This window comes from Chaetomium globosum, genomic scaffold, assembly GCF_000143365.1.
Source record: "Chaetomium globosum CBS 148.51 scaffold_1 genomic scaffold, whole genome shotgun sequence".
Classification (NCBI taxonomy): Eukaryota; Fungi; Ascomycota; class Sordariomycetes; order Sordariales; family Chaetomiaceae; genus Chaetomium; species Chaetomium globosum.
Window position 1 is genome coordinate 2,741,879 of NT_165976.1, and position 23,664 is coordinate 2,765,542.

General features: G+C 55.4%; 8 protein-coding genes across 8 annotated transcripts; 5 read left to right on the forward strand and 3 right to left on the reverse strand.

The window, feature by feature from the left end:
• Nucleotides 1-94: 94 nt before the first annotated feature.
• On the forward strand, nt 95-2,186 carry CHGG_00889 (uncharacterized protein; the record flags this gene model as incomplete). Its single annotated transcript, XM_001220109.1, has 5 exons — nt 95-385; nt 543-980; nt 1,099-1,977; nt 2,034-2,044; nt 2,126-2,186. The coding sequence occupies 5 exons, from the start codon at nt 95-97 to the stop codon at nt 2,184-2,186; spliced, it is 1,680 nt and encodes a 559-aa protein (XP_001220110.1).
• Nucleotides 2,187-2,633: 447 nt separating this feature from the next.
• On the reverse strand, nt 2,634-3,558 carry CHGG_00890 (uncharacterized protein; the record flags this gene model as incomplete). Its single annotated transcript, XM_001220110.1, has 2 exons — nt 2,634-3,344; nt 3,448-3,558. 2 exons carry the CDS (start codon nt 3,556-3,558, stop codon nt 2,634-2,636), a joined length of 822 nt encoding a protein of 273 aa, XP_001220111.1.
• Nucleotides 3,559-6,007: 2,449 nt separating this feature from the next.
• CHGG_00891 (uncharacterized protein) lies at nt 6,008-8,410 on the forward strand (the record flags this gene model as incomplete). The annotated part of the gene is made up of 2 exons (XM_001220111.1): nt 6,008-6,937; nt 6,995-8,410. The coding sequence occupies 2 exons, from the start codon at nt 6,008-6,010 to the stop codon at nt 8,408-8,410; spliced, it is 2,346 nt and encodes a 781-aa protein (XP_001220112.1).
• A 608-nt stretch (nt 8,411-9,018) lies between these two features.
• Nucleotides 9,019-10,791, forward strand: CHGG_00892 (uncharacterized protein; the record flags this gene model as incomplete). The annotated part of the gene is made up of 1 exon (XM_001220112.1): nt 9,019-10,791. The coding sequence occupies one exon, from the start codon at nt 9,019-9,021 to the stop codon at nt 10,789-10,791; it is 1,773 nt and encodes a 590-aa protein (XP_001220113.1).
• Nucleotides 10,792-11,329: 538 nt separating this feature from the next.
• On the reverse strand, nt 11,330-12,135 carry CHGG_00893 (uncharacterized protein; the record flags this gene model as incomplete). Its single annotated transcript, XM_001220113.1, has 3 exons — nt 11,330-11,680; nt 11,763-11,965; nt 12,123-12,135. The coding sequence occupies 3 exons, from the start codon at nt 12,133-12,135 to the stop codon at nt 11,330-11,332; spliced, it is 567 nt and encodes a 188-aa protein (XP_001220114.1).
• A 442-nt stretch (nt 12,136-12,577) lies between these two features.
• On the forward strand, nt 12,578-13,675 carry CHGG_00894 (uncharacterized protein; the record flags this gene model as incomplete). Its single annotated transcript, XM_001220114.1, has 1 exon — nt 12,578-13,675. One exon carries the CDS (start codon nt 12,578-12,580, stop codon nt 13,673-13,675), a length of 1,098 nt encoding a protein of 365 aa, XP_001220115.1.
• Nucleotides 13,676-14,303: 628 nt separating this feature from the next.
• Nucleotides 14,304-16,394, reverse strand: CHGG_00895 (uncharacterized protein; the record flags this gene model as incomplete). Its single annotated transcript, XM_001220115.1, has 4 exons — nt 14,304-15,640; nt 15,692-15,994; nt 16,048-16,285; nt 16,347-16,394. 4 exons carry the CDS (start codon nt 16,392-16,394, stop codon nt 14,304-14,306), a joined length of 1,926 nt encoding a protein of 641 aa, XP_001220116.1.
• Nucleotides 16,395-17,872: 1,478 nt separating this feature from the next.
• Nucleotides 17,873-20,322, forward strand: CHGG_00896 (uncharacterized protein; the record flags this gene model as incomplete). The annotated part of the gene is made up of 4 exons (XM_001220116.1): nt 17,873-18,101; nt 18,157-18,739; nt 18,819-19,140; nt 19,369-20,322. 4 exons carry the CDS (start codon nt 17,873-17,875, stop codon nt 20,320-20,322), a joined length of 2,088 nt encoding a protein of 695 aa, XP_001220117.1.
• Between the last annotated feature and the right edge of the window lie 3,342 nt (nt 20,323-23,664).

Consider the following 23,664-nt stretch of genomic DNA (forward strand, 5'->3'; position numbering starts at 1 on the left):
GCTCCTTCTTTTTCCGCGACGACAGCGAACCAAATCCGGCCCAGCATGTTATAGACTGGCCCAGCCCGATCCTTCACGTTCATTTTCTCCCACGATGGCTTCTCGCAGCGGCAGCGGCAGCCGCTCCGGCCCGCTCGGCTTTCTCTCTAGTCTCTACGATCTCGACACGCTCGATACACGATTCACAACGCCGTCATCGGTGCCCTATAGGGTCGCGAGTGACAAGCGGGAGGATGACAATAAGGTCGTCGATAAGCAGGTCGACCCGCCGAAATGGAAGTCTCTTGAATTTTACCTCTACTACCTGGTCTTCCTGACCGTGGTGCCCTACATGTTTTGGGTCGCCTATGATGTGTCGAGGCGTAGGTCTTCTCCCCTGAGCATAGTGGAGGAGCAGGCGGGGTTGACAAATGGGCAGCATCGGATCCGAGATACAACAGGTTTAAGAACCGGCTTGCGGACGGCTGGATTCCGGGGCGCAAGATCGTGAGCTCCCCTCTGAAGATTATAATATGTAGGCACATGCTGAACCGTGGCTATAGGATGTGTCGGATGCCCAGTACTACACCTTCCGGATAAACCTGCCGTACATGGCCCTTCTGCTGGTCTTCCACCCGCTGCTGCGCAGGGTCTGGAACGCCGTGTATCCCGTCCCGCAGGAGGCAAAGACCGCGAGAGCCAACGCCCCCGAGGCGGCCGAGGCGAGACTGCGCCAGCGCACGTCGTATGACTCGGCCTTTGCTGTGTTTTTCCTCGTGGTCCTACATGGCTTCTCGGCCGCCAAAATCCTCACCATCCTGGCCATCAACTACAGGCTGGTGACGGCGGTGCCGAAGAAGTACATGCCGGCGGTGTCGTGGGGGTTCGGTATCTGTATCTTGTTTGCCAACGAGCTGTGCAATGGGTATAAGTTCCGTGATATCGCACTCCTTTTGACGGGGACACCGGCCAAAACCTTGTCGACGTATACCCCCGCGTTAGTCGAGCTCGGCATGCGGATGGACCGACATGGCGGGCTCATGCGCCGTTGGGAGATCCTCTTCAATATCACCGTCCTCCGGCTCGTCAGCTTCAACCTTGACTATTACTGGAGCTTAGATAGGCGGGCTTCTAGCCCTATCGAGGTACCACCCCCCTTTTCACCACTCTGCAGCTTCGTTTCCGATCACTAACGCCGGCAAGAAGAAACAACTTGACCCCGCCAATCTCTCGGAACGAGACCGCATCGCCACCCCGGCCTCCCCCCAGGACTTCTCCTTCCGCAACTACCTCGCCTACGCCATCTACGCACCGCTCTACCTCACCGGCCCCATCATCACCTTCAACGACTACATCTCGCAGCAGCGCTACCAGCCGGCCACGCTCTCCGCCTCACGCACGCTCAAGTACGCCATCCGCTTCGCCTTGGTGCTGCTCGCGATGGAGCTCGTCCTGCACTACGACTACGTCGGCGCCATCTCCAAGTCGCGGCCGGACTGGTCGTCGTACACGCCCGCGCAGATCTCGCTTCTCTCCTACTTCAACCTGCACATCATCTGGCTCAAACTGCTGCTCCCCTGGCGCTTCTTCCGGCTGTGGAGCCTGGTCGACGGCATCGACCCGCCCGAGAACATGCTGCGCTGCGTCAGCAACAACTACTCGACCCTGTCCTTCTGGCGCGGCTGGCACCGCAGCTACTACCGCTGGCTGCTGCGCTACATCTACATCCCGCTCGGCGGCTCCAGCTTCCGTTCCGCCCGCGACGCCGCCCGCACCGTGCTCACCTACCTGGTCGTGTTTACGTTCGTTGCGCTCTGGCACGACATCAAGCTCAACCTGCTCATCTGGGGCTGGCTCATTGTGGTGTTTTTCCTGCCGGAGATTGCGGCCGGTGTGCTGTTCCCCCGCCGCAAGTGGGAGCGCCATCCTACGGCTTACCGCATGCTGTGCTGTGTTGGGGGTGTGGCGAATGTGCTGATGATGATCTCGGCGAACTTGGTTGGTTTTGCGGTCGGGTTGGATGGGCTGGAGAGTATTGTGAAGGGCATTTTTAGGGATTATTCGGGTATGTGTTGCTTGTTTCCTCCCTGCTCCTCTCCACCTTAGCCCTGATATTTTCGGTTGGTTACTAACGGTGTTTGTTTAGGCCTTGTGTTCCTTATCACCGCATGCTCGGCGCTGTTTGTGGGCATCCAGATCATGTTTGAGATACGTCAATCGGAGCTACGCAGGGGAGTGAATCTGAAGTGCTAAGCACCTGGCGTTGTAATGTATATATCTAAGAGGATTGTATCTGTATACATCCTGTCATTTTGGCAAAGTTGATAGAAGGGTCGGGAGTATTTGGTTTCATTAGCTGGCGGGCAACATGTATTTTTACACACATGCACCACTGATCCTGCGGAAGCATTCACACTTATGCAAATGTTGGTAGATCACGGAACCATCAGATTAACTACTATTTCTATTGGTGGTGTCCGCCATGAGACAGATAACACGTCTAAACCAACCACACAAACTAAGGGTATATCCTCCCACAACATACGACCAATGCCTATCCATACTACACTATCATAAACGCCAGCCTTGCGGCTATCGAGGCCTACCAGAACGGAAATAGAGAACCAGAGGAAGGCATGGAGAGCCTGACTCGTTTACGTGTGCGGTTTCGCCATCTCCATGTCCCCCGCCGCGCTCAAATCACGCCCCGCCTTCGCAAACTTCCCCTGCTTCCCCAGCCTCGTCTCCGTGACATACCTGCGCAGCCAAATCAAGCCCCAAACAACGCCAAACACAATAAGGCAGCCCACGGCAATGCCAAAGACATACGCCGCCACCAACGGGCCCTGCTCGCCTGGGTCGAGGAAGCTGTACGGGTAGAAGCCCTTGTCGGCGTGGGTGATGTAGGCTACGGCGAGGTAGAGGGCGAGGACGAGGATGAGCCAGAGCATGTGCAGGGGCGGGGGTGGGTCGGTGCGCGGGATGGTCAGCTCGAAGAGCGCGAAGGCGCTGTTGAGCGCGTGCTGCGACACGTTGCTCCACCCGGAGTACACCTCGGCGAACCAGGGGCCCGAGAAGAGCACCCCCCAGTAGACGATGGTCACGATGAAGGGGTAGACGACTACCGTGGTGTAGAAGGCGGAGTGCAGGGCTTGGAGCGGTCGTGGGAAGCGGTCGAGGAGCGCGGCGCCCGTCCGCGCGTAGGTGAAGGTGTGGATGGCGGCGACGAGGAAGTAGAAGCCGAGGCCCCAGTAGGTTAGGCTGGTGAAGAAGCTGAAGGAGGCTTGGGACGCCGCGCAGCCCGTTTCGGCTTGAGCGCATTGCCACGCCAGCACGAAGATGAGGGTGGTGAAGGCATAGAGGGACTGCACAGAGAGAGCGAGACGCGAGTTAGGGATGGGTTTCTTCTTTCTGTATTGGATATATCTGGCTGGGTTGGGCAAGCTCTGCTAGGGAAAGGAGGCTTACGATAAGAGCTCGGCAGAAGAAGAGCACCCACGGCGATAGTAGCCACGAAGTTTCGAACCGATGGGTAGGGTCCCAAAGGTCAGTTCCAAATTTGAATACCTGTCCAGCCATCTTGCCGATCGCAGTTTCGCGTATCACTGGATCACTCTGGCGGGCACGCTGGCGGGCCCTCCTGCGCAGTCAACAAAAGAAGAACCGACGAAGTGTCGTCCAAAAAGTGAAAGAAAATGCGAAAGCGACAGATGTTCGAAGGACGGATGGACCCTGGTCTTGGCGTCCTTTTATGAAAGGAGCTTGAGAGCCTGCGCCTCGACCACCTCGTGCGGGTTGAAGCCCGATTCGGTAGCCAACGCCGCAACACGCCTCGCCTCGGCTTTTGCACGGCACTCAACAGATCGAGTCGAAGCCGTTCGCGTTGCACTCGTTTGATGCTTCGATTCACCTGAGACCAGCTCCACCTGTTTCAGTCCACCTAGCATTGCGTTTGTAAATACAGACCTTGACCTGGATGGAAGTCATGCATGCATATGCATATTTTGAACTCCAACGTGGTTTTAGACCCTCGAATACGGCAGCCCGGGATGCCACCGTTACCAGCGGCGTGGTACTGGTGCGCTCCAGCGCCGGCCAAATATTCGGTGACTGACGAGCGGGGTTTGTAATATTGGCGCCTCATAGAGGCTGGCGGCGGCTGATGGGAAGCGCAGGGCGGCCAATCGTCTTTGAAAAAGTGCCATCCTCCCTCATTGTTCTGATGAGGTGAGATGGGCGGTTGAGATAAGCGAGGACATGGTGGACATCCTTCAACACTCTCTCAGAGCCGGCATCGATCTGTAATTTCGCGTATGGGGTTTGAGCACGAGCTTGCAACCTGGAAACTTCAGATGACATAAGTGTATGTGGTCGATAAAAGGCCACGGTGAGGTTCAAATGCGAAGGTGAAAACGCGATATTTAACCACCCATGGAAATAGCCCGGGTTGGCAAGGAGCTGCTCATCCAAGATGACTTTCGGAAAGAGGTCACTGAATGCGGCACACCGTGTGTTCATCGCAGCGCACACTGACCTACCGGGGGCTTTTGAGACCCATTCGGTTCTGGCCCCGAGTGGCAGGGAGCTGCAGGCGCCCTGTCCGCATCTGGATCTTCACCACCAACTCGCCCCCAATGTGCAGGGTGTCTGCAAAAACAACACTCTTTCGGCGTGGCCAACACTCTTTGTTGGCACCATGGATCGTCGTCTCGTGTCTCATCGCACCTTATGTAGTTGGTTAGGGGTGGGCAAGTGGTACGGGCAGTTGAAAAAAAGATGGGTAAAAATTCCACATGACGGCGTAAGTGGAAGGGGTGTGCCGAGGCGCGTCTAGAAGACGGGAATGCGCAAAGTCATATCCCGAATTCAATATCCGCAGCCGTATTGGCGATGGTGCATACCCAGGTTCTGCTCTCGGGAGGAAGAGGGGCAACAATCGGCAGGTCGTCCCTCAACTAGCTCCTGGATTGGCTGAAGATTGGATGACGAGTCCAGGCCTGCAGAAACATGCAATTCACACGAAGAAACGAGCCCCTTTGACTTGCTCGGATGGCACCCAGCTATTGGAGACCCTGGCAACAACGCAACGCTATTTCTGCAAATGGAGAGTGGATTTGCAGGGCACTGTGGGGTGACTGCAGGGCACTTCCCTGGTTTTCCAGGAACCGCTCGCCAGCGCCAACCCACCCAATCGTCCCAAGTGGAGCATATCTCTGATTTTGTCACTTCTCCCGCCAGGAGGTCCCTCTTCTTGAGATCCCGATCTTCTCCTCTTCAACCAGCCTACGACGGGAGTGTCGTGCTGCCCGCGTTTGCTCGATCCTTTCACAGCAGCAGTCGCAGCAGCAGCAGCAGCAGCACCTTGCGAGACGATTTCGGGATCCACCTGCTGGGTTACCATTTTCCGTCTCGACAGCTCGACCCCATCGGATCGGCCACAACTCGAAACAGCGACACGCTCAAACCGGCTTGGTGTGACCCGCTGATACAGGTCCCTACCACCGTCGCTGGAGACTCCAAACTCAGCCTCACGAAACTCGCATCGCGCTCGACGAAGAAAGAAACCCTTGCCCAGGACACCCAGAACAACAGAGAGCCGGGATCCCGTGCTTAAAAATTCGGAAGCCGGTGTGGTGTTTCCTATTTCCAGTGCCCCCTACGCCCTATCCTTACTTCGTCCACCACCAGCCTCTGGGGTCCGTCCGTCACCATTATGTTTCATCCCGGGGCCCATCCGTGACAGGCGCCTCCGTTCGATATCTTGACATTCCCGCCGTCCGCTAGGTTTAGATATATATTCGCTTTGTTTCCGACCGGTCCATCGTCTGTCACTCCCGCCGTCATCTTGTACGAATCTTCTTTTACCGCGGGAGCCCGCAGGGACGCACGAGCTTAGGGCCCACCGGCGAGCCGCCCCTCCGCTTGTACAACAAGTTCCTGCCGATCTCCGCCGTGATCTGCGGCGAATCACAGCCGATCCCCCGGAACCCTCGATACTGGCTCGGAGAACCCCCTCAACACCTCCGCCATGGCTTTCCCGCAGCACGCGTCGTCACGCTTTTCCGACGTGCAGCTGCCTATTGTGTTCTTGCCCGACGTCGAGGAGGAAGACGACATGGAATCGGGGGCTGGCCTCGAGGTTGATACTCGGCCAAAACAGAATGTTCCCCAGCCTGCTCCCGCTCCTCAACACCCCATCCCATCTATGCAGCAGGCCTTTGCGGAATCCTTGATGGAAGCCACGCAAGGCGCGGCCGTGAAACCAAAACTACGAACCGGCGATGCCAAGGCAAGGCGCGAGGAGCTCCTGGACGGGGGCCGGTCCGACCCGCCCCCGACAGCCTTGTGGCGCGGCCGGGCAGGCCAGAGGACACACGAGCTTTGCAGACTGCTGGCCCAGATCTCATTTGGTGTGTACTTGCTCCTCCATGGCATGGCCAATAGCCAGATCCTGGTTGTTTCCATTCTGCAAGGTCACATCGACGAGGTGGACGAGTTTTTGGAGACGACGCTCGAAGATATGGATCTTGCCACAAATGATATGGAGGACCGGATCAAGCACTTGAAGCTCCCTATGGACAACATCGGCGTCTTTGAGAAGATGCTGGAGGATAGAAACTTTCGCATGCAGATCCTCGACGGGAACCAGAAGATCGAGCATATTTTAGCTCGCACTCAGGTTGCACTCAAACAAACGACCCATGACCTCGCCGAGGGACTCGCGGCCACCCGGGAGTTTACCATCTACCTTGCAGAGCAGCAGCATGGGAGCTGGCGACGGGATCGCCCGGATGTGATTGACATCTTTGACGCCATGAAAGGAAACACAGATGGGTGGTTCAACGCGTTTATGGATCTGCAAGCCAAAGGAAGCTCCCTGAACGCGCTGATTGTCAGGCTGACCGATATCGTCTCCGAGATGGAGAGGAGGGCGGGCGAAGTGAGCCGGAAGACTAGGGTAGGTCGACTCAAGAATTTGCCCAGCGGGTGAAGCGGCCACTAACCGACCCAACAGTTTAGCGTGAAGCCATACTCTTCCCCCAGTCATAGCCCTCGGCCATCTGATGCGTCGTCGATCACGACCCCTCCAACCTCGCCACCACCTAGGAAGATTCCAAACTCGCCTCCCCGGCTTTCGTTACGGCTGAGCGCAATACAAACGGTCGCCTTAACCATCGACACCGAGACCCAGCTGATGGCCGAGTTACATGCCCCCAAGGAAGACGACACGGCCGCCCGGAACGAGGCGGGTGCAGACGGGGCTACGCGGCAGTCAGTCCTGATGGTAACTTCGAGGTCGCCACCCCCCGAGGAGTCACCCCCTGGAACGCCTAGTGAACTACCACCCCAGTCACCCCCTGCCAGAGACCCGCGTCGGCTTTCTAAACGGCCATCAATGTTGGCAGACTTGCCCAAGCTTGAAGTGCCCAAGGAAGACGACGAGGGAGAGGAAGCCACGTTCTATCTCTTGCAACCTAGAACATACACACCTCAGCCCCCGTCGCCACAGCCGTCGCCCCGTATTATTGATGAGCGGCCCAAGGCGAACCCGGAAAAGTCAGATACCCAAAGGCAAAGGGTCGATTCTTCGGCTTCTTCGGTCGAGTCTGCAGCACAGCTAACGCTCGAACCCATCAAACCACGGGTGGAACATGTGATATCGAAACCGCAGGTACACCGGCTAAGAGTCGTTGAGATCGGATCCAAGACGGATCCCAGGACTGGCACCAGGTTAAGTCAAAGACCGGAATCGCGATCAAGGCCTGGACCGGACCCGGCACAGGCCCCCGAACTGGTTATCCCACAGGATCCTGAGGTGGTGACAACACAGAGGACGTCCCTGAGGCAACGCATCTCACTGAAGACCAGTCCTCCGGAATCAATACAGGTTCCTCACCCAAACGCGACGGAAAGGTCGTTGCACGCAGCCCCGCGGGGTTACCAGGCGCCGGATTCGGCATACGGATCCGATATGGAGCGCCCACCCGTCAACTCGATGACATCGGTCAACTCGCCTCTTGCAGATTTCTCACCGCCCTTCATTCATCCAGGGATGATACCCTCGCCACATTCTGAGAGGCAGTTTTTCCGCCCCGTCCAAGCCAGCCCCTACTCGCCGTTACAGCAAAGGCCACACACTGCCGGGACCGTGGGCCCTCATCAGTTTCCGCCTCCCCCGAGGCACGCCCCTTCTAGGATGGGGATGAGCATAATGAGTACCGACACCTCTATGACCGGCCAGACGGGCAAGTCGGTCAAGAAGAAGCGCAGCGCGTTCGGATGGTTGAAGAAAGCTTTTGCCTTAGATGATGAAGAGCGAGCAGCGTTCGAGCAAAGGAAGAGGGAACAGACTCCCAGCAACCCTTATTACGAACCCAAGAGCCAGCAGTTCTTGGATGGCAAACGCATTCGGCCCCGGCCGGGTTATTAAAGCCTACCCGGCGGCCCGGCCATTGTGCCGCCCGATCTAGTTCGCCAAGATAGTGCTTCAGTGCTGGTAACAAGCGTACCAGGCTTTTGCGGCCCGGGCCGGTTGATATGAAACCGGCCCAGCCAGCCCACTCATGCGTTCCGCGCTGTCGGGGCCGGTTTTGCTTGCTGTTTCATGCGTTTGATACCCAGCGAAACCAGATTCCCCCTTCCTCCAATCTACAGACCTATAATCTAGATTTGGACTTTTGTTTGTTTTATGTTTATTTCACTGTTACGTTCCGGTTGGGCTCCTGCGGGTTTTTACTTTAATTCCGGTTTAGCTGCGCCATGCTTTGGAAACGGGTCAGCTTGGTTTGTACAAAGGGGGAAAGGAAGGGCATTGCATAGCGAGGCGAGCGCGGGAATCTATTTAACTCCATGTAACTATAATACATAACGTTAACGTTAATCTTATGGGTTGGAGATGAGGTATAACTAACTAGTTAGTTAGTTAGAATGATTTCGCACTGTCCTCATTACGTAAGGAAATCAAAACGTTGAGACCTTCAGATCCTTGCCGAAATTTCTCTCGCCTTTCTTTCTTTCAGCAACATCTTCTCAGCCACCATGACTCAACCGAACGACCACCTTTCCGATCTTGACCGCCATGTGCAGCAGCTCGAGGGCAAAGTCAACCAACTACGGGCGTCCCTGACGCACTGGCAACAATGGTACCTCGATTACTCGGCGCTCAAGGAGGAAGTCGAGCAGCTGCCCAGCGACACGCCTCCCCATGAACAGCTCCGCCGCATCCGCCGTGACTTTGATAGTCCGCGGCTGACCAAAAAGGAGATCAACGAGATCATGGGAAAGCATGACCTCAAGGCACCTGAACAGATCGTCCACGTGCTGTCGCGGCGCCTGGACTATGTCGAGCAGAACATAAACACCTTGTCCAAGTCTCTCGAGACCGAGGAGAACCGGCTTGCGGCGGCGGCGGTCGTCGCGCATCCTAATGCTGGCACTGACGAGGAGAGCGGCTTGCCCTTCACCGATATTATCGAGGAGTTGGACGAGGACGACAACGTGGTCAACTTCCGGTTGCAGGGTGGCGCGGATGCCGAGCCGAAAATTAGTGAGGCGTTGAAAAAGGCGGGCATTCAAGAGGAGGATCTTGCTGACGCCGAGGCGGCGCTGTCGAAGACCCTGGGGGCCTTGGGGCTTGATCCAAAGGAGGATGGGACAGAAAAGGAAACTGCCCCCGGCCCTACAGCAAGGGCGAGCAGCACCACAAAAAGCACTCCTGACGATAAGCCTGTCACTCGCAAAAAGTCTGTGTCCTTTGCGGAGGACACGAAGAGCGGCGATGAGGTTGAGGCTGCCCAGTCGAAAGCGGCCCAGGATCTCGAACGGCTCATGCAAAAGGCCAAAGAACAGGAAGCGATAGATTTGTCGTCGGCAGTCATCCCGGATAACGAGTCAGCAGAGGAGAGCAAACTGCGCCGGGAGATGCTCGAATATGGCATGTCCGAAATTGGACCGGTCGTGGCCGAGCTCCAGTTGGAAGAGGACTATTCCGGCGACGAGGACGACATGGATTGGATAGGCTCTGACGATGAATTCGACGACGAAGAGACAGACGACGATGCCGAGGATGAGCTTGGACGGTCTAAACGCAAAGTCGTCACTTCCGACTACATGAAGCGTATGCAGGAGCTCGAGAAGCGTCTCGCCCGGCAGTCTGCCTTCACAGTCGGCGGGTCAGAAACCAAACCCGAGAAGCTAGACGAGGGCATAGGGCGGATAGCGGTGGTTAGCGAACCAGCCCCGTCAACTGAACCAGCGCCTGTGCCCACGCCTACTGAATCGAAAGGAAAGAAGAGCGTCAGTTTCGCGTCCAAGCTGGACATCGCTCCCGACACTGCGCGGCCGGATACCGGACCCATTGGTGATATCGTAGAGAAGGTCGCGGAAGAGGAGACGCTCAAGGACCCCGAAGAACCACCAAAACGAGTATCAAGGTTCAAGAAGGATCGGCCTGCCGTCGCGTCTTCCTCGCACCGTCCCGCAGGCAAGCTTCCTCCTGGTCCGCACCAACTTCCCAGCAACTTTAGCATGGGCGGCTTCGACCGCCCAACCGATCCGGCCCCGCCAGAAGAAATTATGGCTCACACAGTCGCTGAGCGGCCTACCATAGTAACGGCAGAACCGGATGGCCTAGAAGATGCCGCTCTGTACGAAGCCGCTGCGCTTGAGTACAGCCGTTTGCGGAACCAGCTGATTCGAAATCAGGGTGGTAACGTCGACGATGAGACGGGTCTCGTCCCTCTCGACGAGGAACTAGGCGGGCCTAAACGGCAGAGCAAGTTCAAAGCCGCGCGGTTGACTAAGCTACAATAGCTTGGGAGCCAAGAGGCTGTTATGTGGTCGATATATATCGAGCTATATGAGCGTTCCATTTGCTATGACTCATCGTGTTGAACCATCGCACCGTTCAATCTTCCTTCTGTCCCATCCCCATAACGAATACTCTCCCGTCTGTTATGCCAGCATAACAGATTCCCATTACCACCAAGTTGGTGACAAACACCGGAACGCTTAATTATCTGACAATTGATGGTCTGTAGCTCTCTATCTACATTCCATTACTAGCGATTCCAAGAACAACACTGATGGGCTCTCTGACGCCTCGACCTTGGCAACAACAATATCTCGTGGTCCTGGCGATTCGTTTCACCCCTCACATTCCTTCCCGCTATAAACATAGTAGGGGCAATAAAATCCATGTTTGTTCCCATGTGTGTTTTGTGTCCTCGAGTTCGCAGACGTTCCCCCTCCATCCGTCCTCGTCTCATCACACGTCGAAAGCCCTCACAACCAACAGCCAACAACAAAAAGAAGAAACATAAAAGAAAAATGCACATGTAGCATTCCAACCTCAACTAATCTTGGCCTTGCTAAAGTCCATCTCGGGGTGCTGCTCCTGGAACTTCTTCAGGATATCTGCCTTCTTCTGCTCGTCGCTGGTCGGCAGGCCCATCTCCTTCTGGCGCTGGTCGAACATCATCTTCTCCACCATGCCGCGCGTCTCGCCGTCCAGGTCCGACAGGCTGCTGTTCTCGGGCACGATCTTGGTCACGTCGATCCGCGGCGCCGTCGTCACCACGTGCGCCCACCACTCCATCTTGTTGATCTTGTCCAGGTGAATCTCCACGAGCTTGGTGTTGTCCGGGGCGGCCGAGAGTGTCCAGGTGCTGTCGTCGGGCCGGATCGCGTGGGGGAGGGTGCCCTGTGGTTGGGGGGAGAGAGGTTAGGTGATGCGCCGGGGGGTAGTGAGAAGGAAAAAGGGAAGGGCAGAGGGCAGAACGGACTTTGATAATAGGTTCTTGACCCTTGATTCCGGCCGAGATGCTCTCCTTCTTGATGTCTACCACTAGATCACGCCCTTTGAAGTTGCCCGGCACTGTGAAGGTGATGTCGAGGTCGCCGATGGTCTGGGTCCATTTGTAAGGGAGAGCATCCTGCTCGGCTTGTTCCTTTGCGCGGGCCGCGGCCTGCTCGGCGGGGGTTGGTTCTGTGAGAAAAATTGTATATGTTAGTTCCCCTGTCCGCCGGGGGGAGGGGGGGGGGGTTGGGGGGTGGAGAGCTTTGGCTTTGGGAGCGGAACTGAAGCTCTTGAGGGGAAAGGAGAGGGAGGTTGGCAAAGGATGAACGCAAGAGAGGTAGCATACCGTTGTCAGCCATATTTGATCTTTTTGATAGAGTTCGATCTCAAGTCCTGTGAAAGTGGTAAACAGCGACGAGTTGGTGATTTCTACGTCGTAAGGAGCCGAGAGAAGTTCATGGAAAGTAAACTCAGAGCTCCCGGCATGGCGGGGCACTGCTTCCGGCCCCTCCACCCCGCAGCTTACAGGGCACAATTGCCCCACGAGCACACAGCCTTGCATAACCCGACAGGGATATGTTATGCTTGGCGAAACACAACGAGCCAGCCTTGGGCCGACAACCACCATCTCCAACCATCGCGACCGAATCGCGATCAAGCTCGAGATTACAAATTCGAAAACGAGCAACCACCCTCGACCGCCAAAATATTTGCAGTTACTACACCCATACATAAACCAACTTTCCCCTTTCCAACCACCCATCTCCCACCCACAGTTCCCCAACCTCAACAACCGCCACAATGTCACGAAAACCAGCTTCCGCCCTCCCAACAATCAGCACCGAGGACATGTGCCCGGTCTGCAAAACCATCCGCTACCTCAACAAAGACATGGAATTCCTCATCAACCCCGAATGCTACCACTCGATGTGCTCCAACTGCGTCAACCGCCTCTTCAACGACGGCCCCAACCAGTGCCCGTACGCCGGGTGCCACCGCACCCTCCGCCGACGGGGCTTCCGCAGCGCCTTCTTCGGGGACCTGTCCGTCGAGCGCGAGGTGGACATCCGGCGGCGCGTCGCCGCAGTCTTCAACCAGGCCGAAGACGACTTCGAAACGCTGCGCGACTTCAACAACTACCTGCAGATGGTGGAGGACCTGACGTTCGACCTGGTGTCGGGCAGCGACGCGGAGCGGCGCGCCGCCGAGGCCACGCTGCAGCAGTGGGAGGCCGAGCACAAGGCCGACATTGAGCGCAACCGGCGCGCGGGCAAGGAGGCCGACGAGCAGTCGCGGCGGCGGCTGGCGGCGGAGCGGGAGGCGGCGCGCCAGCGCCGCGTGGAGGCGCTGCGCGAGGCCGAGGAGGAGAAGCTGGAGCGGGTGCGGAATCGCGAGGCTGAGCTGGATAGTCTGGCGCAGGGCCAGGCGGGCGATGTGGGTGGCGGGGGTGCGCAGCGGGTGCAGTTGAAGAGGCGGGGGCATGCGGCGGCCGCCCGGGCGGTCGAGGCCGCGGTGAATACGGCTTCTGCTGCGGCGGCGTCGTCGGCGGCGGCGGATGTGGGGAGGCTATCGATCCGCGGGTTGAAGGAGAAGAAGAAGCCGCCTCCGTCGGAGGGGCCGTACGATCCGTTTGGGGGGATGGATTTCGTGCCGAGCAGGTACAAGGTGCATGAGGGGCTTACGCACCCAGCGATTGAGAAGTACAAGGGCGACTCAGGGCACGTTACGGGTGGGTATAACTTTGAGGAGTACACCACAAGGGCTATGTTTGAAGCATTTGCCGGGTTGGGGGTGTTCATCGAGGACGAAAAGGAAGCGGGGATTGGGCTGTCCGCTGGGGAGGTGGCGGCCATGAGCGCGGGAATTGCTGCCGTGGGTGATAGGATGGAGGTGGACTAGGGGGGGGAGCGGGTTATTACAATTGCCATTCTTCTGTCTTGTTTATGCATAGCGTTTGGGCGTTCTCAGGGGAACCAGGGGTGGGATCTGGGAAAAGGGGCAAATGGTGGGTTAAATCACGAGTAATATAGACACGGAGCGGCAGCTCCTAGGTTAAGGTAGTTTGGTCAAACTGGCGGGTTTAGCAACTCCCATGCGTCACTGTTGTCGTGGACAGTGGGCTGCTTTAGTGCGGGCTCCAAGACCAAATATTAAATCTACAACTAGACACACTTGGCCAAGTCACCCTGCTTGAAGGACCGCTCCTACCCCTTCTAGATTCCAGCTAAGTATGTTGAACAACAAGCAGAAGAAAACCCTAGCTTTCGAAGCGGCATAGAAATAAACACTACTTGTAGTACGTCCTCCATGTTCCAATCCAACCAAGATATCGGAAGACAGGTGCCTGATTCCCGCCTGCAAAACAAAAAACCTCGCCGGAAAAAAAAACACGAACCTATAAACAACGCCACGCTAGATGCTAAACGAATGGCACTGAGTACCTTTCAAAACGGAACTCTGTCTCTCGCTCCTGACTTCGCCTTTTCTCAAGATGCTGCTAGTTCCGATTTACGTGGACGACTACCCCCTACTGATGCCAAGGAGTCTGTTGCGCCGGCCGTGGGAAGACTGGGATCGTCTCCAGCTGGTCTAGCCCGCCACCTATCGGCTGTTGGTTATGCTGCCAGCCCATGCCGGTGGCGTGGTTGACGAAAGCACCTTGTCGAAACGGGTTCGTGCTCCCGGTGGGCTGAGACAAGATACCGCCCGCCGTAACGGGCCGTTCCTGCTGGGTGGCTTGAGCCGGCTGGGCAGCTCCAAAGTTTTTGGCGAACGGGTTGGTCCCCGTCTGAAGGGGCTGCAAGGGTGCAGTGGCTGTTGTCGACGGCTGCTGGGGAGGCTGGGACTGGAAAAGAGAGTTTGATGCCGGGGTACCGAATGGCTGGGTGGCTTGGGGTGATGAGCGGGCAAACGGATTGGTGGACTGGCTTGTGGCGGGGCGCTGTTGGGTATTCACCGGTGCTGGCGCCGGCGCAAAAGGCGCGCCTGTCTGCTGGTTCATGAGCATAGACTGACGGAATGGGTTTGTAGTCTGCTGTGGAGCCTGGAGGCCCTGGAAGGCAGGTGCCGCAGTGCTCTGAAAGTTGGCAGCCGTGTTCTGTGGGATCGGGGAGAGAGAGTTGGGTTGGAAGCCAGGTTGGGGTTGGGATTGGGGGGAAAACCCCCCAAAGCCGGCCCCCGTAAAAGCGGGTTGCATCTGCTGAGGAGCCTGCTGGGTGGGAGAAAAGGTGGGCTGACCCTGCTGCTGGAACGGAGCACCGGTCTGGAACCCAGTTGGCTGGGGGGCAAAGCCGGTTTGAAGTTGAGGGAGCTGCTGTGGTTGGAATGGTGCCGGGCCCCAGGGTGACATGCCCATTTGCATCTGCGTTTGCGGTTGAGGTTGCTGCCCCTGCTGCGGCTGGGGCTGCGGTTGGGGCTGCACAACCATGGGCGTTTGGTTCTGTTCAATGGATTCGAAGAAGTCGATTAGGTCGCCATCCGGACCCTTCGTCGGCTCTGCTTTGGCAGGAGGCGGTGGGAGCTGTTCGTTTGCGTTTGCGCTGGTGCTCGGGCTTGAGGCGGGTTTCGCCAAGTCAAATTTGATCGACTTGGCCCCTGATGATCCGGCCTTCGACTTCTTAGCCTCTAGTTCAGCCAGGTACTGCCTCCTGTGGACCTCGAAATCGGGGTCCTTCAAGTACTCCTCAAGCTGGCGCCCTAGGTTCACCGGTGCGTGCTTTAGCTTGGGGACCTCCACTCTTGTGTGGTGCTCATATTGCCTGGCGACACTGAGGTACTGCACAACATAGTCCGTTTGCCTCGTAAACAAACGGTAGATGCCCATAGCCCTCTCAGCGTCCGTTTTGGACAATTCAAAGAAACGGCCTGTTAACCGATTAGCGGGCAGCAACTACAAGCTGTTCTGGAGAGGCTCACCGAGAATGTTGATCAGTGCTTGGTTCAGGGCTTGAAAGAGGGACAAAAGGTCCAGTACCAGGAGCCGGAAGACAGTGATGGTAATTTCGTTTTCCGGCTCATTCTCCATCACATCACATTTGAGCAGAGCGGTGAGCTGATGTTGGACAGTCTCCGTCTCGCGTAGCAAGCCCTTGTCCACCGAAAGCTTCTCTAGTCGGGATTCTTTGGCTCGCACCCAGTCAATCTTGGTCTCCCGGAAGGCGCGCGATCGTTCGGAAAGATAGTTCGCATAGTGGCGGATGTTTCGGCCTTGGGTTTGGGCTGCAAATTGGGGTCAGCTGATGCCAATGTCGAGATGATCGTCCATGACTGACCGTCGGAGAACATGCTCACGGCCAGCATATTCCTGTGCTTAGCTAGGTAGGCCAGTGTCACATCCGGCGAGCCTTCGCGGATCATCAGGTGGACCGTGATCAGGCTTTTGAAGGCCACGGTCCATGTCGCATCACGAAGGCGATACTGCAACGCCCTGAATACTTCTCCGACACCTGCCTCGCCGGCGTGCGTTGCAACCAGGATATGTTCGATGTACTTCGTCTTGGGGGGCGCGGCCTAGAAACATCGGTATTGGTTAGCAAGAGGGCCACCTCGAAGTAAAGAACGAGCGATATACCTTCACTTTGGTCGCCCCCTTCACCGACTTCTCGAACGAGCTCGCCATGACCACCAAGTTGAGTTGTCGGGCAACCAAAGGCCACGCGGGGTTGTTGGTTAACCCGGACTCTCGGGCTCTCGGGCTCTCGGGTTAGAGGGCGTTTGGGTTCGTCGAATTGACTTCGACTTTGGTGGCGGAGGCTGGGGTAATTTATTCCGGGGCACTCGGCACGGATTCCTGCTCAACGAGTTGAACAATACTGGTACGCTGCGCGAGCGTTGGGTGCGAGACGAGGCGTGGATGAGGTCACGATCGGGCAGCGGGCGGCGTTCGGCCTGCGCTACAGGTGAGCCAAGTCGCGCGCTGTCTAGAAAGCTGATAGGTTCTTGGGGTCGTGGCTCTTGTCGGGCCAAATGCAGAAGGCGGCGCTGGAGTCTCAATCTGCAGCCTGCCCAAGGCCTAAACAGGGGTCGGGCGAGACACCCATGTCAAAGGAAAGGACCGCGGGCAAGGACAGACACACACGGCTTGGCGGGCCGTGGAGAAGGCAATTTCACAAAACGCCGTTCATCAGTTTGTGAGCGCCATGTCAAACTGTTTGCTTGTCCGACAGTGATGTGAGACGCGGTATCAAGAGATGGACCAATATAACCCAAGTTCAATTTGGTAACAGGTTTGGTCGCTTAATGGTGTCATTGCACAGCTTGCTCCATCACCATATGGCAGCGCATTCAACAATGAAACAGAGCAATTTCGAATTTACCAACAGATATCATACCGTAATAACATAAATTGGTTACAATCATCTACCCGACGTCACACATTCTCAAATCACCGTAGCACATGGAATACGTGTTTCAAGGTGCATCAGATAAAATATTTAGTTAAAAATAGGCGGCGGGAGGTGGGTGAGACAACCACCACTTGGGGACAATGTCTTTTTCCACCACCATCCCTAGCCCCGCCGAGGTGCCCAGTGGTTCTCCCTTGTGGAACACGGCCACTTGGTCGTCCGCAAGGTCCTTCGCATTCGATTAATCAGAGATGCCATCATTGCGTCCGATGAGTAACAAGGTCGGTGTGCCGAACGCTTATTTCATGCTCCCAGCCTTCTATCGCAACCAAACCACTTAAGCCCCGAAGGGAGAGTTTGGAAGGTCCAAAAGGAGGGAGTTTCATCATAGAAACACCTGGGCTTTCATCATCTAGGCGGTTGTCAGCTTGAAATCCTCAACTCAATTCGTCGGTTGGTGTGGTAGCACTCACTTTGTTTTGAATGGAAGGGATGAAGAAGAAAAGAAAAAAGTTCAAAAACTTTCTGGTGCAAATTATTTTTGAGGGGTCGCTGTCCGGAGCAGCGGACCCACTTTGAGTTTGCTCGGGCCAAACATTGGCCGAGTTAAAGTGGCCTGTTTTTGATCGAGCAACAGGGATTCGTCGAACAAGCTTTCATTCTCATCGCGAGTTCACGTGTTTTTTGAGTCGTTGGATGATGACCGCCCAATGTGAGCAAATCTTAATCCTGAGTTGGACTCAAAAAAACAATGGCAATGATCCAGGTGCCGGTGAGAGGCATCCGGACTCTCTCACAACGGAATTTTAGATGTTTGAGAGGCCTACTCAGCCCACAATCCGTTTACATCAACAGATCACAAACCTGCAGGCATCTTACACAAAATACTGCTTCTGCTACTCATTCTCACTTCACCAAAAATGTGGACCCCGATCGAAAGGCAGTCGGCCAGCAACTACGGGAAGAATGGGCTAGATACAGTATGCCCTTCCTTGTCTCACAAGATGATCACATGTCGTTGCTGACTTCATCAAGATGAATTTCCGGAGCCGTCTAGGGCAGAAGACTTCAAGGAGGGACAAACCGTCACTGTCCACGGCTTCCTCTTCAGGAAACGGATAAAATCCTCAAAACTAGCCTTTGCAGACATTCAGATCGACAATGGCCCCGCTGTCCAGATCACTTCCAGCTTCCAAGAACAAAACAGCCCAGCCCACGCCGTGAACCAAGACCTCAGGGGTATTCCCCTTCACAGCCCAGTCTCCGTGACAGGCACCGTTGCCCAGCTCCACACCAACTCACAACCCGACGACACCCTTTTGGATACAGCCAAAGCCGATGGCGAGACACAATCACTAACGGGATCCTCAAGACCGGGCAGTTTCCCAGACCAGGTCTTCCGTATTGATCTTGATCTGACGAGCATCCAACCCTTGAACGTCTTCCCTAAGGATATCATCGTTTCCAAGGGCGTCCAATTTCCGCCCTCGTCGCGCCATCTGCAGATCCGGTTTTCTGACGCCCTACGCACTCGGTTACTTGTCCGCCCGCAAATAGCATTCCAATTGAGAAAGTCTCTCAACGACCTCGCCTTCACTGAAGTCGAAACGCCCGTGTTGTTCAAGCCCACGCCGGAAGGGGCGAGAGAATTCTTGGTCCCGACTAGGCGCCCCGGGTTGGCGTATGCTCTGCCACAGAGCCCCCAGCAGTACAAGCAGATTCTCATGGCCAGCGGCATCCGGGGATATTACCAATTTGCTCGTTGCTTCCGAGACGAAGATCTACGGGCGGATAGGCAACCAGAGTTCACACAGGCATGACATCACTGCTTCCATGACTGTAACTGCAAAGCGGTGGGCTAACTCGGCGCAGCTGGATCTGGAGATGTCGTTTGCTAAGGGTGAGGATGTTATGCGCACGGTTGAGTCCATCGTCTCGGACCTCGCCGTCTCCTTGAACTCGGACTTCTCCGTCGTGGATACCGGCGAAGAGGTGTATCTCGCGCCGAAAAAGAGTCTGGTATGCTCACTCGCCCTCCAGTCCAGAATACCCATCCTAATAAGCTTGCAGAAGGCAGTAGATCAGAGGGATTCTGCCACAGGCTCACGTTACTTGATGCCGCCATTTCCTCGTATGTCGTACGAAGAGGCTATGACAAGGTTTGGCATTGACAAGCCGGACTTGCGGATCCCGTTCGAGGTATGTCCACATCTAGTCCCCCAAGCAAACGCCGGCTAACAATGACAGCTGAACCGTGTCGACCACATTCTGCCGCGATCATTTGTGTCCATGATCACCCACCTCGAAAACCCGGTCGTAGAAGCCTTCAGGTTCCGGCCTAATTCTGTTGGAGAAGGCCAGGTTCCTACGTCGAGCTTCGTTGACGGGTTGATGAAGACACTTCCCCCAGCCCTTAGCCAAAATCCGGATGGTGCGCCGGTCGCACTCATCATCGACTCGTCGAAACCACTCCGCGGCCTTTCTCCTCTGGGTTTCGAGGGTGCGGGTGCTTTGGAAAGCAGTGAGATGCCTGGCCTCGCCGATTTTGAAGACGGCGATGTACTAGTCTTCCAAGCCCGCAAAGACGAGCCATTCCAAGGAGGCTCGACCGCCATAGGCACATTCAGGTCTCTTGTTTACCAAACAGCTGTCTCCAAAGGCTTGCTTCCCCGGGATCTCAGTTTTAAATTCCTTTGGGTCAACAACTTCCCCATGTTCACGCCAGACAACGAGACAGACCCGGGCCAGGGCGGCCATGCTGGCTTCTCGGCCACCCATCACCCCTTTACGGCACCTTTAACGAACGAAGACGTCGAGCTATTGGCGACAAATCCCTTGAAGGCGAGGGGAGACCACTACGATCTAGTCGTCAACGGCGTCGAGCTAGGTGGCGGCAGCCGACGTATTCATGTGGCCAAGATGCAGGAGTACATCATGAGGGAAATTCTCAAAATGACGGACTCTGGCGTGGCTCAGTTCTCCCATCTGCTCGAGGCCCTCCGTGCAGGCTGTCCTCCCCACGCAGGCTTCGCCCTCGGGTTTGACCGTCTTGTCGCGGTGCTCACCTACACGGACTCGGTCCGCGACGTCATCGCTTTTCCCAAATCGATGAAGGGCGAGGATCTCACGGTCAAGAGTCCTGGGCGGATCACCAAGGAACAGCTCGACACATACCATTTGGCGTTCCCCAGCAAAACGTGATGGTGATTGGGTTTGGGCATTCACGATGTATTTTTACTTGTATGGGGAATCCGGTACGTCACCGCCAAGGCTTGTTGTACTAGATCATAGATGGGATAAAAGGGAGTTGTGCTCGAATTTTTCCATCCAACCGACTACCCCTATCCATCTCATCATCCTCGTTATCCTCCATATCCTCCTTTTCAAAAGAATTTCGAGATGGAAACTCTCGGCCGTACCAAACATATCATCGACCAACTCTCGTCCTTGTCGTGGTAGGGTTGATGAAGAAATGAGTAGCCCTCGGCATCCTCACTTCTGTGAGTCGCAAGCGCTACATGTACTTGGCATCCTCCACTTCAAGGCTTAATATATACAGTTATGAACTAAGGTAGGCAATAATCTATAATGACTTATGTCCACATCTCACTTATGGTATACACCTATTACCTTTGTATTTTACTTTCAGAGGAAGCAAGTCAAGAGATATTATTAAAAATTATTTATTATTGAATTACGATAGAAAATGAACATCTATGTTTACACTTATCTATAGCCGTCGCCCGCTGACGAGTTGGCGGCCAGGTACACCTCCCACTTATGAGTTCTTCTCCTTGATGGATGGATGGAATTTATTTCGCCCGGAGGCACTGGGCCTATAGGGCCTTAGCACGCTAACTACATCCGGATCAAATTGTTTTGCCTTTAACCCGTACAAGCCCCCTACTTCTTCCCTCTTTCTCGCTGCACCATATACCTCTTGCCTTGGTTGTTGTTAGCAGATCAGCTTGGAGGCTACTTTCTCCAAGTGTTCAGCGTCCTATCTTCAGCAGCTAAAGCGGGACCTGCTGGTTAAGGCTCGTGGTTGAGGCTCGTGGTGTTGAGTGTCGGCTTCTTCTACTGTGACTGGTCTAGACTCTCCTCCTCATTCAGCTCCAGCCTTCCTGTTGCCATTGCGTATTTGATCGTCGCCCGGACTGCCTTCATATCTGGTGACCAATGCCTTGTATCCGATGGCGCCTTCCCTCCCAGATCTCCTCCTTGAACTGTAGCGTTTTCCTATTTGAACTGTAATGGTTCGTGCGCCAGCCAAAACGGGAAGGCGGTGAGCTGCATGATTCTCCGCCCTGCTTTGGGACACAAATCATGGAACTTCGCTCCAACAGCCACCATTTTCATCCAGCAGAACGCACGAATACCAAGAAGTTCTTGATTCAAGAAAATACGCAAAACTCTCAATTCTGCTGCGAGAAAAGGAGAATAAAGACCGTTGCTTCCAGGCCGAGGTTAGTCCGACCCTCGGACTGCCACGTGAATGCAGTTCTCTACGCTGTCTTGCGTGACTTCCTGTTGCTGCACCTCCTGCCGTGAAATTGGGGCCGTTGCCGGGACGGCCTCCACTGCCGAGCTTTTGGATTTGTTATTCCGGCCTCGCTTCGACGCCGGAGGTCCTACCTGGTTAGGTCCTCCGATTCCCATTCGGAGGCCCAAATGAAGGACTGTTGAGAACCGTTTCCACATCTCCAGGCACCAGGGATAAGTCCAGAATAGACCTATCACCTTATCAACGTCCTCCAGAGAATACCGAACGACATGATCGATATTATGCTCCTCGAGAATCTTGATCAGGGCTTGAGTTGGGTTGTGTCCGTCGAGTTTGTCCCGTTGCAGCCGTTCCCGGTAATTGGTTACATCCTTGGTCGTGAAGACAGTGTGAGGGTAGCGCTTTTAAAGGAATAAGACGATATCTCTAGGACGTTGGGCGGGATTCAGAGACAGGGCTTCCACGTCCTTCTTCATCGCGTCTGACAGTCCCCGATGGACGGCGTGAGTGGTCAGCTCTGCCGGATTCTCTCCGCTGGTGTCGTGGTTATGGTACTGGTTGGCGATCTCGAAAGTCCACTGCCTGTCGTTCTCCTTCAAGGCTTTAGCAACGCCTCGCCAGTGGCACCCTGTCTTGGAAGTCGTGGTCTTGCGGGCGGTTGCGATAGAAGGTCTGGCTTGTCCCCGGTCGCAGTAGAGATCAAAACGCGTGGCTTGTCCGTTGATGTAGTTCGAAGCTCGCCTCTTCACAAATCCCAGACCATAGGACTTCCCCTAGAAGTTCAGATCAAGCAAGAGCTCGTTGCAGGAGGCGTAAGCCGGGCCAGTGAGGAGACGGTGGCCTGGCGGGATGCTTGGTGGTGCGGGTCCACCATAAGGAGACCCTGTCAAGACAGCCTCTGGTTGGAGTGAAGCCGGTAACTCTTCCATGTCCTGCAGACTACGCAATGACATATATTTGATAAGAAAACCTGAAATCGAAGAATCAGCACTTGAATAATCCATTCTAAATGCTTAATGAGGGTATTCTCACTGCGCCGTTGTGGCCTTAGCATGCTAACTACATCCGGATCAAATCGTTTTGTCTTTGACTCGTTCAAGCCCCCTACCCCTTGTGGCAGGCATCAAGCGGCAGAATTAATTAGCCGACGTTTTGCAGTGTGGCGCACGAACCATTACAGTTCAAATAGGAAAACGCTACAGTTCAAGGAGGAGATCTGGGAGGGAAGGCGCCATCGGATACAAGAGCATTGGTCACCAGATATGAAGGCAGTTCCGGGCGACGATCAAATACAGCAATGGCCAACAGGAAAGGCTGGAGCTGAATGAGGAGGAGAGTCTAGACCAGTCACAGTAGAAGAAGCCGACACTCAACACCACGAGCCTCAACCACGAGCCTTAACCAGCAGGTCCCGCTTTAGCTGCTGGAAGATAGGACGCTGAGCACTTGGAGAAAGTAGCCTCCAAGCTGATCTGGCTAACAACAACCAAGTGCGCAAGAGGTAAATGGTTGCAGCGAGAAAAAGGGAAGAAGTAGGGGGCTTGTACGAGTTAAAGGCAAACCGATTTGATCCGGATGTAGTTAGCGTGCTAAGGCCCTCTAGGCCCAGTGCCTCCGGGCGAAATAAATTCCATCCATCCATCCGTCGAACTATACTGTGACCGCGCCCGATTCCGGCCTTCTCGAGGGCAAGGCATACGAAGTACGACAACCCACAAGCCCGGAGGCACTGGGCCTATAGGGCCTTAGCACGCTAACTACATCCGGATCAAATCGGTTTGCCTTTAACTCGTACAAGCCCCCTACTTCTTCCCTTTTTCTCGCTGCACCATTTACCTCTTGCCTTGGTTGTTGTTAGCAGATCAGCTTGGAGGCTACTTGTCTCCAAGTGCTCAGCGTCCTATCTTTCAGTAGCTAAAGCGGGACCTGCTGGTTAAGGCTCGTGGTTGAGGGCTCGTGGTGTTGAGTGTCGGCTTCTTCTACTGTGACTGGAGCAGACTCTCACTCCTAATTCAGCTCCAGCTCTTCCTGTTGCCCAT